Below are 18,185 nucleotides of genomic sequence, written 5' to 3'. Positions count from 1 at the left end.
CTATGGCTGGCTTCGTGGTTTTTCCCACATCGTGATTTTTAATAGCACACAAACGCACACGCGAAATTCATGATACACTGCCAGGTCAAAAATTATGAAACCAGTATCACAACATGGACTTCAAACCAGTTTTGAACGCTATTATCACCCAGCCCTAACACACATCATGATTCGTGATATATCGCCAGGTCTAAAAGGATGAAAATGATGCCTCGATATGGACTTCAAACTGGATTTGGATGATGATACCGATCTATCGCCCAGCTCTAGAGGCCAACCTCCCTACGTACCGCCGCTATGGCTTCTCCTGCCCTGGGGAGGAGGGCAAACCACTCGAGCCCCTTCCCCTCCCGCTCCCCGAGCGTTCTCCTGCCTGCTAAAGCTGCCCCTACCGCCAATGTCTCGATGGAAGAAGTGGTGGATTTCAACCGTGATCGGCCCCGCCCTCGGCCTGTGTGGGACCCTCCCCGAGGCCGTCTCCTCCCGGGAAAACTGCTGCTGCGACCCTACGACCAGAAGGAAACAGAGTGAGAGAGAGGGTCAAAAATAAAATGACAGAGAGAGGGGAGAACATAGATGCACACACCAGGGAACATTCAAACAACATGGCCGCCCATTTGTTCTGGTACTCCCCACCTCTGACAGGGACGGGGGGGCTACTCAGAGGGGAAGGAAGGAAGGAGACAACGGGCCTTCGGGTTACCTGCTTGACGCGGGAACGGGCCGGGGAGCTCCGCCGCCGCCCCTTCTCACACTCCCCTTTCATGTCAAAAGGCAAGGAGTCGTCCATCTCGCCCGGCGGCAAGGAGGCCCCGTCGTCCCTCTGGAGGCTGACATCTGTGGAGGTCAGGCCGGCCATCTCCAGGGACATGGAGCCGCCGCCTTCGTGGTACGGCGAGGCGAACTGGAGCTCCGAGCCCGGGAAGCTGCTGGCGTCGCCTTGGCTCAGGTTCGAGATCTCGTTCACGATATCCGACTTCACCAAGTGGTGGGGCCTCAAGGGCGCCGGCCCGGCCTCCTCCTCCCCGCTCGCCCCTCCCTCCTGCGGGTGGCCAGCCCCGTAGGCCTCCATCGGGGTGCCCCCCAGCAACTCCGCCTCCACGGGCGAAGGGGAGCGCTTGGGTTCGCGGGCAAAGCCGAGGCTCTCCTCGGGGGGCTCAGGCCCCAACGCAGCAGGCCCGTCCTCGTCCGGAGCCTCTGCCTCGCTCAGCGGAGGGGATAATCTCTCCTCCAGCTCCATCTTGGGCGCCGGAGCTGCCCCTCCGGCCTCCTCGTCCTCTTCTTCCTCCTCATCCTCTTCGTCCTCTTGGCTAGGCTGTACTCGGCCGCCGGCGGGGTTGTCCAGCGCCAGGCTCTCGACCCCCGTGTCCATGGGCTCCTCGTGGGCTTCTCCTTCCTCGGCGGCTTGGGGGGAAGCAGCTTTGAGTGAGCCAGGCCGAGGGCTTGCTGGAGAGGCCTGCCCTTCCGGGGCTGGGGGTGCCGCCTCAGTATGGCTCTCTGTGGGTTCTGGCTCTGCGGGCGGCAACTCAAAAGCAGGATGCTCTTTGGCACCGAGCGGGGGCTCCTCGGGGTGGGAGGGTGAGGCTGGATCTGGAAGGGGAGAGCGAGGGAGCAGGAGGGGAGACATATAAGCCTTTGGCAGGAAAGAGCCATTCCCAGACATAGGAAAAGGGAAGCAGCGTTCCTCAGCCTAAGCAGAGACCAACAAGATCAGAATCGTGCACCAGTCCTTTAGCCTTAGAAATTAATGAATGAGATTAATTGGAAGTCAGTTTTAAATTTCTTTTCTATAAATTTTATAATTGTGTTCAATACCAGGAGTACATATGATGATAATTATATTAATCTTCTTACATCTTATAGTGTGGTGGTTTGTTTGCTTTTGTTATTTGTTTGTTTGTTTGTTTGTTTGTTTGATTGTATGTTTGTTTACAGTACTTGTATGTACATCTTTTTTCATAAATGTATTTATTTTAAATTAATAAATATATATTTAAAAAAAAGAAAGGCAAAAGGCTATTGGGAAATGATTTATACCGTCGTACCTTGGTTTTCAAACAGCTTAGTTCTCTAATGTTTTGGCTCCCAAACACCGCAAACCCGGAAGTGACTGTTCCGGTTTGCAAACTATTCCTGCAGCTAATCAGAAGCCGTGCTTTGGTTTCTGAACATTTTGGAAGTCGAATGGACTTCCATTCGACTTCCAAGGTATGACTGTAATAAGTTTTTTAGAAAAAAACATTTAAAGTGATTATTCCAAAGAAACCTGAGGCCTTTCTGTTAGGTATTAACTGGACTAGAGCTTTCGGAGGAACTGTTTAATCTGTTCATGTGCGCTGTGGCGATGGCAAGAATAGTCGATGTGCAAAAATGGAAAGATAAAAAAGTCCCTGGTTTGTGAAGATGATGAACATGTTTAGATAGCTACACAAACTGTGAGAATTAAGAGAACAAAATGAGAAAAATAATTCTTGAAGAATGAAAGTATTTTGTGATTATTATTATTATTATTATTATTATTATTATTATTATTATTTTTAATCGTGGTTATATTAAAACCACAATTTGGTTATGTTAAAAAGGATTTGAATTATGGCACCAGATGAGAATTTGTAGTTTAATAATTTAGAAGTAACTATATAATGGATAAAATGTAAGTAACATGGCAGCTTTATAAGGGACTAAAGGAACACCATGGAAGAATGGATGGGAAGCCAATCGATATGTGAGATTTGATCTGATTGTATTTTAAAAGAAATTGAATTTTTTTTTAAAAAAAAGAATTATGCACCAGTCCTAACACACGGCTCAATGTTGTACAACTGGACTGTGGGGTGCAGCAATATCTACACTGCTGACTTCGACAAGATAATGTTGAGGTACAACAAGAAGAATGTGTGCGCATACAGACAATACTTGATACATAACCTGCTTTATGGCTATGGCCCTTTAGCTAGGGTTGCCATATGTCTGGTATTTCCTGGACAAACCCGGAATACCGCAATCGGCAACAGTGTCCGGGTGGAAATCGGACGAGCGTCCAGGAAAATCCACGTCGGCAGTGCCAGTTTTTTTACCAATTTTTGCTCAAAAATAGCTTCTATTTTCCTTTGTGTTTTCGCCCAAAAAGCACAGCTTAGGGCAAAACCAACAGAAGTTCAACAACTGTGTCCCACCCCTCAAAGCTCAACAAGTTTGCAAAAAAAATAAAATAAAATAAATAGCTCAACAACTTTTCTGTCTGGATTTCCACTGTTTGAAATACGGCAACACTATTTTAGCTCACCTGGTGGCACTGGGGGAGGGGGTGGCGGAGAGGGGGCCTTCTCAGGTTCTAATGGCGTCTCTACTTCCATCTGCTCCTGCCCTGCAGGGGCTTCCGGATCAACATCGGACAGCTCTAACGGCTTGTCTGCTTCTGGAAAAGACACAAGGGGACAGCTCGTTCAAACGGTCCTTGCAAACAAGTTCAAATCCGCTCCGTGACGTACCCTCACCCCCCCCCCTTTTAGTTCCACTGCAGAAACTAAGAACACTTGCAATAACTGGGAGCAGATTTGTGCGCAAAACGACAGCTAGCTCGGTTCTGATGCTCAAACCAAGTCCCGGGCTCAGAATTCTCTCATTCCTTCATTTCCACCAGGCTCTGGCTGCTGGATGGCTGAAGGTGCATCTCCACCCCCATCATCCAGTCCGGATGCTGAGATCCAGCTCTGAAGGCCTCTTGGCGGTTCGCTTATTGCGAGATGTGAGGTTACAGGGAACCAGGCAGAGGGCCTTCTCGGTAGTGGCGTGCGCCCTGTGGAACGCCCTCCCATTAGATGTCAAGGAAATAAGCAACTATGTGACTTTTAGAAGACATCTGAAGGCAGCCCTGTTTAGGGAAGTTTTTACTGTTTGATATTTTATCGTGTTTTTATTATTATTTTTGTTGGGAGCCACCCAGAGTGGCTGGGGCAACCCTTTCAGATGGGTGGCATATAAATATTTTGTTGTTGATATTTATGATTATGATTATATCTATTAGGGTCCTAATAAAAAGAAATTGTTTCCCACAAGCCTGATTCCAACTCTATTTTAAGTTGCCACAAGACTCTCTGTTGTTTTAGGGTGCTTGCAAACAGCTGTAAAATGCAACTGGCGTTCATGATAAAAGTGTGGACAAGATAGCTCACAAGTTGAGCTACAAGTTATGGAAGGTATGCACAGATATTTCTCTCTCTTTTTTTAAAATAAAATAATATTTATTGCTTTTAAAGGTTACAAAAAAAGAAGAGAAAAAGAAAATTTAAAGGCAAAATAAGAAAGAAAGAAAACAAAAAAGTGAAAAAACACCACAATACAATACAGTATACAAATAATATAAACCCCAACCCAATCCCATTAAACTAAACACATAAATAAATCAAAACAAAAACAGTTTAAAATATATTTCTCCCCCTGCTAAGACAGTATCAGCTGTTGATCATTTGGCAAAACCAAAAACCCACAATCTTCTAACAAAACGCAAGGGGGTGTGGGTGGGTGTGTGTGTGTGTGTGTAAGCAAAGATCAACTCACCAGTCGGTTTCTCATCACAACCCAAAGGCACCTGCTCTTCTTGGTGCAAACTGCTGCAGCAGCTGCTTTCCGCTTGCTCCTTGCTGGCTGCACAAGCTTCCTCCAGTGGTTTGGGGGACACTGGCTTATCTGCTGTGATGAGGCTGCTGCTGCTGCTGCTGCTGCTGCTGGCTGGGGCAGTTTGCCTGGTTCGTTGAAAAGAAAAAGGCCAGTTGAGACCAGAAGTTGCTATCCTTAGAATTTAAGAAGTGTTCAATAATCTCTACAACAACCCTGAGAGGTAGGCAATTGTGAAAATTGCAGGGGTGGGAGGCAGTGGCTTCCCCAAGGCCCCCTGATGAGTTTTGGGGCAGAGGCAATGTGCGAGCCTGAGACCTCCCATTTACCACTGAGTCCCACTACAGTCAGAGGGACTCGGATGGCGCTGTGGGTTAAACCACAGAGCCTAGGACTTGCCGATCAGAAGGTCGGCGGTTCGAATCCCCTCGACGGGGTGAGCTCCCGTTGCTCAGTCCCTGCTCCTGCCAACCTAGCAGTTCGAAAGCACGTCATGCGCAAGTAGATCAGTAGGTACCACTCCGGCGGGAAGGTAAACGGCGTTTCCTGCGCTGCTCTGGTTCGCCAGAAGCGGCTTAGTCATGCTGGCCACATGACCCGGAAGCTGTACGCCTTGGCCAGTAAAGCGAGATGAACGCCGCAACCCCAGAGTCGGCCACGACTGGACCTAATAGCCAGGGGTCCCTTTACCTTTACCTACCTACTACAGTCACGCTTAACATCAGCGATTTCAGGGGATACCCCAGCCTACACTGTGAGCTGGGACACCCATTATTATTTCCCCAACCTAAGCTACTCACTCCTGGCTGTGCTGTACGGCCTCCGTGCTACTTGCGCTCTTGCGACGTTGCTCTTGACATCCTTCACAGAGAGAGTAGTTCTCGTACCACTGGCTGCTGGGATCCAGGGCAGAAGGGCGGAAGCCACAGTCAGAACAAACACGGCAGCTCTGGAGGAAGAGGAAGAGAGATGGGCACTCAGGAGAGGGGAAAGGAAGCCGAGGGCCTTTCCGACACTGCCAAAATCTTACCTGCTTGCCCCAAGACTGCAGACACTAAACTGGAAAAGCTGGAAAGGGCGGGGGTGAGACGCAGGGCTGGGTGGTTTGAAATAACCAGAGTTTACCGCTACAGTAACTGTGGTTAGTTGAAACTACAATCTGTGATGCCAGATGGTTTGATCCTAGCTCGTTTCAATCAATCATGGTTAACGTTAACCACGGTTTGTCCTTTTCAGACGCGACTGAATAACTGTGGTTATTTTAAAAGCAGGAATGGGGTGCTGCCAGTCTCCTCATAGCCTTACCAGAGCATGATATGGGTTTAAAGCAGATAAATCAGGGGTTGTTAAGCTGTGCACCTCCAGATGTTAATGGAATACAATGCTCATCATCCCTGAGCAGACTGCCTAAGTCTGATAGGAGCTGGAATCCTAAACATCTGCAGGGCCACAGGTGAGCCGTCTCTGGGGTAACGAGTAACCTGAAGTTATTATCAACCAGCTTCCAAATTTTGCCTGCAACCTTAAACATTGAACACTGAACACTGTGGGACTAGTACCTGAGCAAATCTACTTAGGGTTGTACTGTTAGCAATTGTTTTTGTTTTGTTTGTATGTGTTGAATGCTAACAATTCATAGAAACTAAGAGGCCCTGGACTTGGTCACAGCGGTATAAAAAATATTAGGTTAGTTCAGAGAAAATCACCAAGGTTTTGTTTAGTTCTCTGAAGGCTAATGTTGAATTGTGGCTGCCATAACTAGAGAGGAACACAGAAGAAGAAATGGGGAAAGAAATGCCCAAGGCTGGCATTCGACTTCTTCCAGAATACAGTGGTACCTTGGTACAGTGGTACCTCGGGTTAAGTACTTAATTTGTTCTGGAGGTCCGTTCTTAACCTGAAACTGTTTTTAACCTTAAGCACCACTTTAGCTAATGGGGCCTCCTGCTGCCGCCGCGCCGCCAGAACACAATTTCTGTTCTCTTCCTGAGGTAAAGTTCTTAACCTGAAGCACTATTTCTGGGTTAGCGGAGTCTGTTACCTGAAGCGTATGTAACCCGAGGTACCACTGTACTCGAATGGCTTGGCTCCCTAACAAATCAGCTCTCGAATGCTGCAAACCCGGAGGTGTTCCAGTTTGCGAATGATTTTTGGAAGCTGAATGTCCCACGCAGCTTCCGCTTGAGTGCAGGAAGCTCCTGCAGACAACTGGAAGCCACGCCTTGGTTTTCGAACAGTTTCGGGAGTCAAACTGACTCCCGGAATGGATTAAGTTCAAGAAACAAGGTACCACTGTACAAGGTACCTCGGATTAAGTATTTAATTCGTTCCGAAGGTCTGTTGTTAACCTGAAACAGTTCTTAACCTGAAGCACCACTTTAGCTAATGGGGCCTCCCGCTGCTGCACGATTTCTGTTCTCATCCTGAAGCAAAGTTCTTAACCCGAGGTAATATTTCTGGATTAGCGGAGTCTGTAACCTGAAGTTTATGTAACCTGAAGCGTATGTAACCCGAGGTACCACTGTATCGCTATGTGAAAGCAAGTGGTGGAGGATTCCTTGCGGGCGGGCAGGGCTATGGGCATTCTGTTCCAAGCGTCGGCTCAGTACAGAATCTACCGCCATGAAAACATGCCATCATTTTTTAAAAGGAAAAAGGCAAGTCCCTAGGTAATGGATGCCTCAGAAACACAGGGGAGGCCGAATAGCATTTCAACTGGCCTTCAGTTGGCAACTTCCCCTCACCCCATGTCTGTTGGAAACAGAGTACAGTGGTACCTCTGGTTGCGAACGGGATCCGTTCCAGAGGCCTATTCGCAACATGAAAAGCCCGCAATCTGAAGCGCCGTATCTGCGCAGGTGCGCAGCGTGATTTAGGGCTTGTGTGCATGCGCAAAGCGCAATTTAGGGCTACTGCGCATGCGCAAGCAGCAAAACCCGGAAATAACCCTTTCCAGTACTTCCGGGTCGCCGCAGGACACAACCTGAAAAAACGAAACATGAAGCAAACGTAACATGAGATTTGACTGTAAAGCAAATACAGTGGCACCTCAGGTTAAGAACTGTATTTGTTCTTGAGGTCTGTTCTTAACTTGAAACTGTTCTTAACCTGAAGAACCACTTTAGCTAATGGGGCCTCCTGCTGCTGCCGCGCCGCCAGAGCACGATTTCTGTTCTCATCCTGAAACAAAGTTCTTAACCCGAGGTACTATTTTTGGGTTAGCAGAGTCTGTAACCTGAAGCGTATGCAACCTGAAGCGTATGTAACCCAAGGTACCACTGTATAGGCCCATTTCCTTAATACTGAAGAGATTGCAGAACTCACTCTCTTTGCAAAGGGCAACTTGAATTACCTCAACACTGAGTTTTTGGTTTTTCAGCTCAGACTCGTGCGCAGGGACTTACTTTGCACTTCCAGGAGTCGGTGGGAAGGCTCTCGATGGCTGGCTTCAAGCAATAGGTGTGGTAGCATTTCTCGCAAGCTTCACACACGAGCATCCTGCTGTCCTCCCCAGACAGCCTGCAAAGGAGAGATGCCACAGGCGACCAGTGAATCGAGGCATCCCTGGCAACAGGCCTTTCTGGGGTGCTCAACAGGGGTCCCCCCCTCCCATCCCCGCCTCCGAGGGGCTTTTTCACACTCACCTGCAGGTTTGGCAAACTTTGCATTCGTGACATTGCCAGCCCGAGCGCTTGCGTGGCGTCACCGTGATCTCCAAGCATGCGCCGTGGTAGTGCAGGCCACAGCTAGTGCAGAAGAGTAGGTCGCGCAACTCCCCGGGGGCGTCACACACCATGCAGCGAGAGTCCTCTGTAAGGAGGGAAGAAGGGCACTCTGGGACGAAATCCACCAAACCATCTCCCTCATTGGCCCAGAGTCCAGCAGCAGCAAACACAAACAACACTGTTTTTCTCAAATTTAGGTCCCAGTTGTTGGACTACAACTCCCATCATCCCTGACCTGTTAGCTAATAATAATAATTTTTATTTATACCCCGCCCTCCCCAGGCAAGGCTGGGCTCAAGGCGGCTAACAAGCAATAATAATGAATAAAACCTAAAAACAAGATTAAAATACAACATTAAAATATTGAAACAATAAAATATTAAAAAGCAGCCTCATCACAGGAGGAGAAAGGAAAGAGGAAAAAGAAAGAGGGGGAGGGAATCAAATTGGCTCCAAGCCAAATGTCAGGTGGAACTACTCTGTCTTACAGGCCCTGGTCTCATGAGGCAGAGCGTTCCACCAGGCTGGAGCCAGTGTTGAGAAGGCCCTGCCTCTGGTTGAGGCTAATCTGACTTCCTTAGGGCCTGGGACCTCTAGGGTGTTGCTAGTTATGGACCTTGAGGCTCTCCGTGGGGCATACCAGAAGAGGCAGTCCCGTAGGTACGAGGCCGTGAAGGGCTTAAAGGTCAAAACCAGCACCTTAAATCAGACCCTGTACTCCACCGGGAGCCAGTGCAGCTGGAAAAGCATTGTGTGAATATGCTCCCATGGCAGAGACCCTGTGAGGAGCCTCGCTGCAGCTAGGGATGATGGGAGTTGTAGTCCAACGACAGCTGGAGAGAAAGCTACATTTGAGAAACACACACACACAAACACACACACGGGCCTCCCTTTTCTTGACCCTGCAAATCCAGAGATAACCGCTCAGAATCCCAGGTTCCAGGCCCCAGCTGCTCTACCTGCTAAAGATCACTTCTGTTTAAGTGCGGTCAAGAGTTAGGGGTATATGAACATACGTGGTGGGAGTGTATTTGTGTAAAGGAATATTGGCAAAAGATTATAAAGGTTATTTCCGATGTATTTCAGGTTGAGATAGAAGTCAATAGAGAAATGCTTATCTCAGGAATACTGGGGAATGGTTAAATACAAAGAAAAGAGCAGGATTGGTATAAAATGATGATCTTAGCTGGTATGCTCGTTATTGCAACAGGATGGAAAGAAAAGGATAAATGGACAATGGAAAAACGGAATGACTATGTTTTTGAATATATACAATCTGATATATTTGAACAGGTAATGACGGAAGATACATGGGAAAACAAATGTCAGGTTTTTTTTTTTTTGAATAAATGGACAAGTTATAGGAATTAGATAGCACAGGGGGAAGCCAACCCAAGCGTCCAAATTAGAATGAATAATCTGTGCACATGGTTAAATATTTGAAGAGAGAACAATTTTTTGGGGGGAGGGGTTACAGGGGAGGGAGGAAGGGGGAAAACTGACTGGAAGTCATGGGAATCTTAAGAAGAACATGATACAATGTTTCTATGGGTAATTTTGTTAAATGTTACTTTTCTCTAATTTCAATGAAGCATTTTAAAAAGCAAAAACAAAAAACCACACACTTCTGTTTAAGTACCATGCTGCTCACAGAATCACTGGGATAGAAAAGGCTCCCATTCCAGAAAGCCACACCGCCAACACTTACCCATCTGTACTGCCTGGTCCAGGTGCTCAGGACAGAGCAGCTTCAAGCTCTTCATAGACTGGAAGCAGCCACTAGTCGCCGCGCAGGGGAAGTGATAGTGGCGCTGGCACCCCTCTGCATGGCACGGAATGGTAGCACCCCGTCTCTTACAGTGTTCACATTTCTGGAAGGAAGAAGACGACGTCGCGGGTTCAAAAAGAGGTTCATTTTTCATAAATACCCTAATAAGGCCTGGTTAACTACAATAACATCCCCTTCCCCCTTTTCGTAATAAATATAATAATTAAATAATTTTTTATTTATACTCCGCCCTTCCCGGTTCAGAAAACCGGGCTCAGGGTGCCTAACAACAAATTTAAAACACTTAATTAATGCAACAAAAAAAAACCACAGAATAAAATACAGTATAAAACATGGATAACAATAAATTCAGAATTCAAAAATCAATTTGGGGGGAAATCCATCCAATGAACATTAGAGGATCACCAGGGCTAGCTGGCTAAATTAGTCCTATTTGGGCCAGCGGGGAGACCAGGAGAGAATTACCTGTGGGATCCAGAGCGGGTAATCTTCATAAAAAGGGGAGGGGGAGGGAAGGAAGGGGAATAAAAGATCAGGCTAAGTTCAAATTGAAAGCCAGGCCATATCTTTTTTTCTTTTTTTTTTTGGTGTTGTTGTTTTGTTTTCTATATGGGTACTAATTCTTGTTTCTTCTTCTCTGCATCTCATCTTACTCTATGCACTTGTACTTTTGTACTTTTTAAATTTTCTGATAAAGGATATAAAATAAACACAGGTTCAGAAAGAGGGGGTGGGGAGAACTTCTCTTCCTGCAGAGAATGGGAGCCTTAGATAGGTCAGAACACCCAGAGCTGAGATACAGCTGCCACCAAAGACAGGAACCACTCATTGTTCAGACTATGGCTGAGGAACAGCCACCTTTAAGATCGAGGTAAAGGTAAAGGGACCCCTGACCATTAGGTCCAGTCATGGCCGACTCTGGGGTTGCGGCGCTCATCTCGCTTTATTGGCCAAGGGAGCTGGCATACAGCTTCTGGGTCATGTGGCCAGCATGACTAAGCCGCTTCTGGCGAACCAGAGCAGCGCACGGAAATGCTGTTTACCTTCCCACCGGAGCAGTACCTATTTATCTACTTGCACTGGTGTGCTTTTGAACTGCTAGGTTGGCAGGAGCAGGGACTGAGCAACGGGAGCTCACCCCGTCACGGGGATTCGAACCGCCAACCTTCTGATCGGCAAGTCCTAGGCTCTGTGGTTTAACCCACAGCGCCACCCGCGTCCCTTAAGATCGAGAGACCTGCTTAATTCACTCTGGCAAATTGCCTGTGGGACCTGGACGCTTCTGAGCACCCACCCGACCTTCACCTGCGCTGCACAGCAGTTTCCAAAACTGGAATTCACTTTTGTGCAGGGCTGGTACCCAGTCGCATCAACTCATTTAAACACAAACTTCTTGTCCAGCTGTCAGATCTCTAGCCTGGTCCAAGGCAAACCTAAAGAGGCTGTAGAGCAGGAGTGGACAGGAAGTGGACAGGGATCTAATGGCAGATCTCTGGTTGATTTCCAGTAGGCCGGCAAGGATTTTCAACTCGTTTAATAACAAAATACCACCCACATTAAATTATACTGATGAAATGGAGAAAGGTGGGAATACGCAGGAGAACTGAAAGCTTCCTTCAGTTCTGCTACTATAACCAAATCCCTAGGCTCATCCTCTTTAATTCTAAGTACATGCCTTTTGTACCAGGCTTGGGTCTGGTGGGTTTTGGGGGTTCTAGTAAAAAAACAAAGTGGATCCCGCGAGGCTGAAGTCTGCCAGCCCCGGTGTATACACACAGCCTAATTATCCTGAAAGCATTCCTGAGCTCTTTATTGTTCCCAGAGCTTCCCTTCCAGGTCCTCAGTCGCTGCAAAAAAGAAAGGGGGGGGGACCGGCAAGGGCTTTGGGGAATAACACTTAAAAACAAAAAATCTCAAGCTTCTGCTAATGAAACGAAAGCCACAAACTGGGAGAAAGTTGGATTCGCCAACCTAGTGTGAATGCAATGCAACACAGCCGGGATTCAGGAGTGTTTTCCGGGAGAAAAAAAGGAGGAAGGTTTGGCATGTTTGTGCTCCGTTGGTCAGAGGGTGAAAAGGGGTGAGAGGCTTTGTGCAATTCTCTGGTCCTCACGCGAAAGTATACTTGAGGGTTGAGGAGTGTCCACTTGGTAGCTACATGTTGAATGAAACTTTGCGTTTTAATCACTGGATTCCAGTGCAGTGGTACCTTGGGTTAAGAACTTAATTAATTCCGGAGGTCCGTTCTTAACCTGAAACTGTTCTTAACCTGAAGCGCCACTTTAGTTAATGGGGCCTCCCACTGCTGCCACGCCGCAGGAGCACGATTTCTGTTCTCATCCTGAAGCAAAGTTCTTAACCCGAGGTACTATTTCTGGGTTAGCAGAGTCTGTAACCTGAAGTGTATGTAACCCGAGGTACCACTGTATTCACTCTCAAGTCGCAACCATTCTAGCAAATATGGCTATTACAGTTTAACTTCTCTTATGCTAGGGTTGTCATATTTCAAAAAGTAAAAACCCTGACAAAAAAGACGTTGAGCTTTTTCTGCAAAAATCTCTTTTTTTAAAATGTAGTTTTGGAGCTATTTTTAAGGAAATTCACCAAAATCGACACTCCCGACATGGATTGCCCTACATCTGGATTTTCCCGTACATCTCAGCCATTTCTGCCCGGATGCTGTTTATGACAACCGAATCCTGGCTACGTCCAAGAAATTCCAGGCATGTGGCAGCCGTTTCTTATGACCAGGGTGCTATTCTGCTCCTTCAACAGGATCTGCTGCAGCAGGAATTAGGGCACGAAGAATTTGTCTCTGGTCCTTTCCCCAGACAACGGGAGGGGAAACCCCACAGGTTACTAATTCCCAACATATTTAAGGACTGCATCAGGATGTAACTTGAGGGTGAGGAAATGTATTTCAAAAGAATCATAGAATTGCAGAGTTGGAAGGGACCCTGAGGGTCATCCAGTCCAATCCCCTGCAATGTAAGATTATAAGGTAGGTAAAGGTAAAGGATCCCTGGACGGTTCAGTCCAGTTAAAGGCGAATATGGGGTTGCGGCATTCATCTCGCTTTCAGGCCGAGGGAGCCAGTGTTTGTCCACAGACAGCTTTCTGGGTCATGTGGCCAGCATGACTAAACCGCTTCTGGTGCAACAGGACACTGTGATGGAAGCCAGAGCACACAGAAACACAATTTATCTTCCTGCCACAGTGGTACCTATTTATCTACTTGCACTGGTCTGCTTTTGAACTGCTAGGTTGGCAGGAGCTGGGACAGGAGCTCACCCCATCACAGGGATTCAAACCGCTGACCTTCTGATTGGCAAGCCCAAGAGGCTCAGCGGTTTAGACCACAGCACCACCCGCATCCCTTCAGAGGATTATAGTATCTCTTAAGGGTGTATTCTGTGCTCCGTGAGGAAAGCGGTTCCTAGAGCTTTGCCTAGGACGTTGCTCTGGGAGGACTGTCCTAGCGCACCCCATATATTCCTGGCCCACCCCACACAAGAGCTAGCCCTCCCAATACAGCTGAGCCCCGACAAACCTGTGCAATCCCTGAGATGACAGCTTTGTTCACGAGGCTCAACCATGACCCTTCCGAACGCAAGTCTCCGGCCGACCACACCACGCACCAGTGATGAGCCCAGAAGTGACCTGCATAAACAGGAAGAGGAAAACAGTCAACAGGACAGCAAAGCAAATCTCATCACAGGCACACACTCAGGAGCCTGGGGAATTAGGATTAATAACAACAACACCGTACTGGCTTGAATATAAGCCTCATTTCCCCCAAAAAATTCCGACCATGAAAAGTTAAAGTGCAGCTTAAATTTGCGACCTTACAAAAATTGGCTTTTACGATATCGCTGCTGAAACAGAACAGGTATGACTGCCTGTGGAATTTTTACGTGAGTGGTTTATATTCGGGTATTGTCTTTTTTTCTCCCCGCCCCCTTGAATTTGAAAGGTGCAGCTTATATTCAGGTGCGGATTATATTCGGGCCAATACTGTAATAGTAGTAGTAGTAATAATAGTATAGTAGTAGTAAAGGTATTTGTTTGTTTGTTTCCCGCCCGTCTGGCTGGGTTTCCCCAGACACTTTGAGTGGCTCCCAACAGAATATTAAAAACTCAACAGAACATCAATCCTTAAAAACACCCCTAAACAGGGCTGCATTCAGATGTCTTCTAGAAGTCAGATAGTTGTTTATTTTCTGGACATCTGATGGGAGGGTGTTCCACAGGGTGGGCACCACTACAGAGAAGGCCCTCTGCCTGGTCCCCTGTAACCTCACTTCTCGCAGGGAGGGAACCGCCCGAAGGCCCTCAGAGCTGGACCTCAGTGTCCGGGCAGAACGATGGGGGTGGAGATGTTCCTTCAGGTATACTGGGCTGTGGACATTTAGAGCTTTAAAGGTCAGCACCAACACTTTGAATTGTGCCCGGAAACGTACTGGGAGCCAATGTAGGAGTTTCAAGACCAGTGCTATATGGTCTCGGCAGCTATATCTAACATCTAAGCATGTGTGCTTAGCTCCAGGAGTTAATCTGCTCTTTAAGTCTAAGTGTATGCTCTCAAGTCACTACTAGGTCCCTGGTTTTGTGTATCTGTGTGCATGTGTGCATCTCAGGTTGGCAAGGCTGTCCTACTGCAATAGCTTTAATAAATGCATGGCATCTCGGGTTGGCAAGGTACCCAGTTTGTGTTCCTGCGTGTGCATGCATTTGTGTGCAAGCATTCATGAACAGCTGGTTGGCAAGGCTGTCCTATTGCAACAGCTTCAATAAACACGCAGTCCCTCCCAGGTGCTGGACCCATTTTATTTCCTTGGTTCTGTGGTGCGTTCCCTCACCTGGGTAATGAACACGGTGCTGCAGAAGTAAATTCTTACCACACCAGTACAAAAAGAAAAACAAAAGATTCAAGTCTGCAAACCCTAACCCTCCCGATTTACTCTAACCTAAGCCCTCCTGATAAAAAAGAAAGAGGGATGTATTGCTAAATCAGAAGCAAACCAGCTTTTAAGATATCTGTGAATTTTGGAACAACATTTACAGTGAATTTAAAAATGTATTCAAATTTACATTTCTAAAAAACCAGAAATTTTTCTATTAGGAATACTACCAATGGAAATAAAAAAATATATAAGACCATTGTTTATGTACGCAGTTACAGCAGCCAGAATAATAGTGGCAAGAAATTGGAAAAACGAAACCTTACCAACGATCACAGAGTGGCAAATTCTTATGATAGAATACCTGCAACTAGCAAAATTGACTGGGAAACTTAGAGGAATGCCAAACCAAAAGGTATTTAGGGAATAGAAAATATATAAAGAATACTTAAAAATGTACTGTATGAATAAGATACTTGCAGAAATAGAGTGATACCGATAACCAAGAATTATTCAAAACATAACAGTGGATTATATATCTATATACAAAATAAAATAATATGAATCTGTGCAAGGAATACAGATAACATTAGTATAATGAGAATTATTGGAAGTTACATATTTTAATTTGTTATTTAAGCGTAATATACTGTGTTTGATTATGTTTTTCTTTTTTTACTTTATTGTTTTTATTCATTTGTATCGTCTTTTGTATTATATGTAATGTATATTTGTCTATGTGAAAATTAATAAAGATTTTCTTTATATAAAAATAAGATTTCTAGGCTGCACAGAGACATCAGGAAAGGGAGCTTTGTCAAGGGCATAATGGCGCTGGGGTAAGGTGGAGGGGTGCCAGGCTAGGCCCAGGTTCCTCAGCACCTCCTGGGCTCACCTGTTGGCTCAAACACCTCTCGCACTGCCACACCATCCGCAAAGCCAATCAGGGTCAGGTCGTCGCCTCCAGCCTCTGCCGAGCCAGGCTGCTTCCCTTCCTGCGGCTCCGAAAGCTCATCCGCCCAGCCAGGCGCCGGATCAAAGCGCAACAGCTCTCGCTGCCCGTGAAGGCTCCACTTGCTGCAGTTGCAGAATGCGCAGCGCTTGGGTGGGGAGCTGGGAGGGTGGGAGGAAGGAGGAGATGAGAATGTGCTCACCGTTGCAAGGAAAATCTGCCCCCTTCCAACCCGCAAGGGTGCTCCCACCCAAAATATCACAAGGGGCCACTTTGATCTGGAAGCATGCAGGATCCAGGCCTTCTTGTCCTCCAGTCCCATTTGGGCATCCATGATGGACTATCTGTACCATAGCTGTCAACTTACAGATTTGAAAATAAGGGACCAGCAGCCTCGAAAATAAGGGCTCAGCAGCCATAATAAGGGATTTTCCCAGCACAGGTATGTTCGACTTCTGAGACCCTCCGAACCAAAGGCAGAAAGCCCAGCCAACAGCCAAACGAAGCCTCAAGCAGTGGTTCCCACAGCGCAGCAACCCGGCAAAGGGGATGCAGAATGGAAAATCACCGTCACCTCTCCGCTGGGAAGCACTGAGCAAAGGCAAGTCCCCAGGCAACACGGCCGATTTGATCGGCACAAGGCATGCAAGCTCCACCCCCCAGTCATGCTTAGACTCCTTATTGGGTGAGCAACGCAGCCAAGCAACACAGTTGGAGCCTCCCTCCTCCCTGGCCGGCAGGGAGGGAAGGAGAGGAGCTGCTTCCTTTGAAACCCGGGAAATTTAAGGGACATCATCAATAAGGGACAGCAGCGGGACACGGCGCTGGGATAAAGGACTTTCCCGCCAAATAAGGGACGGTTGACAGCTATGCTCTGTGCCCATCCGATGCCAAGCAAAGGCTCCGGATTCCCCTTCAAATTCTTCCCCGGATTCTCCTACTACGGTTTGTTAACCTTGAACCCTCGAGAGCCTCCCCATTCAGAAGAAAAGAGCTCCAAGTGAAGGAAGGGGGGGGGAAACACCGCCGAAGGTCTCCCACCTGCAGGTCGGGGGTGGCCCTGCTTTCGCTTCCACTTCTTCCAATGCCTCTTTTGCAGGGCCTTCTTCTGGTGGCTTCAAAGGATCAGCTTCCACGCTGCCCTGCTCCTCCAAGGACACAATTCCATCTGCTGCTGAAAGAGGGTATTTTGTAAAAAGCCGGGCAACCGGGTAGGAAGTGCATCGCTCGTGTCACTTTCCCTGCCCAAACTGAGGACTTCACAGAGGAGTGATACGAGAGATGAAGGCTCGAGGGGGGAAATGATTGGGGGGGGAGGAAATCTCCCCTCCCTCCACATTTTTCTGGGTCCCGCCCCACCCCACCACAGACCTTCATGTGTCTAGGGGGAATATATGCATTATCAAGCACAATTGCTGACAGGAATAGATGCTACGCTTGATCTTAGCCAAAAGGCTGAGAAGCGATGGAACATGCCTTTTTTCACTGCCAGTACCATACAGATATACGAGCTAAGTTCATCTTGCCTACACTAACATAAATTTCCAGGTCGCACAGAACAACTTAATGTCTCCCTGCTACTTCAAGATGAAAACCCAGATGTTACATACTCAGTTACTAGATTTTGTGCTGCTATTATGGATATTCGTCGAAGGATGGTAGGCCCAAAATGCAAGACCCGTGCTCCTTCATGCTCCCTCCTTTAAAGTCGCTTTTAACCGTTTGTCCTTGTTTCTATCTTTTTAAGTTATATATGGGATGCAGGTGGTGCTGTGGGTTAAACCAGAGCCTAGGACTTGCCGATCAGAAGGTTGGCAGTTCGAATCCCTGCAACGGGGTGAGCTCCCGTTGCTCAGTCCCTGCTCCTGCCAACCTAGCAGTTCGAAAGCACGTCAAATTGCAAGTAGATAAATAGGTACTGCTCTGGCGGGAAGGTAAACAGCATTTCCGTGCGCTGCTCTGGTTTGCCAGAAGCGGCTTAGTCATGCTGGCCACATGATCCGGAAGCTGTACGCCGGCTCCCTCAGCCAATAAAGTGAGATGAGCACCGCAACCCCAGAGTCGGCCACGACTGGACCTAATGGTCAGAGGTCTCTTTACCTTTAGATATAACCACCTACTAGTTTTTATCCCTTGCCTGTTTTAAGTCTTATGTGTTCCGTTTATCTGCATGTTTTATTTTACGCTGGTCTGTGACTAAA

At 47.3% G+C, this 18,185-nt stretch overlaps 1 protein-coding gene across 16 annotated transcripts in view; it reads right to left on the bottom strand.

The window, feature by feature from the left end:
• KMT2D (lysine methyltransferase 2D) overlaps nucleotides 1–18,185 on the bottom strand; it is a 107,206-nt gene that overhangs the window by 69,162 nt on the left and 19,859 nt on the right. For 9 of the 16 annotated variants that reach the window (XM_083727289.1, XM_083727290.1, XM_083727291.1 and 6 more), the window contains 11 exons: nucleotides 17,026–17,158; nucleotides 15,928–16,145; nucleotides 13,682–13,791; nucleotides 10,051–10,213; nucleotides 8,262–8,427; nucleotides 8,022–8,136; nucleotides 5,418–5,566; nucleotides 4,561–4,745; nucleotides 3,287–3,418; nucleotides 704–1,590; nucleotides 393–506 (listed from right to left, as the gene is read on the bottom strand). In XM_083727289.1, coding sequence (XP_083583415.1) covers nucleotides 393–506; nucleotides 704–1,590; nucleotides 3,287–3,418; nucleotides 4,561–4,745; nucleotides 5,418–5,566; nucleotides 8,022–8,136; nucleotides 8,262–8,427; nucleotides 10,051–10,213; nucleotides 13,682–13,791; nucleotides 15,928–16,145; nucleotides 17,026–17,158 — 2,372 coding nt within the window. The remainder of the gene's footprint in view (nucleotides 1–392; nucleotides 507–703; nucleotides 1,591–3,286; nucleotides 3,419–4,560; nucleotides 4,746–5,417; nucleotides 5,567–8,021; nucleotides 8,137–8,261; nucleotides 8,428–10,050; nucleotides 10,214–13,681; nucleotides 13,792–15,927; nucleotides 16,146–17,025; nucleotides 17,159–18,185) is intronic. The other 7 variants (XM_083727281.1, XM_083727280.1, XM_083727282.1 and 4 more) reach the window with 2 other exon arrangements.

This window comes from Podarcis gaigeae (genome assembly GCF_964106915.1).
Source record: "Podarcis gaigeae genome assembly, chromosome: 2".
Classification (NCBI taxonomy): domain Eukaryota; kingdom Metazoa; phylum Chordata; class Lepidosauria; order Squamata; family Lacertidae; genus Podarcis; species Podarcis gaigeae.
Note: the sequence above shows the minus strand (reverse complement) of the source record. Positions and strands in the feature narration are given on the sequence as shown.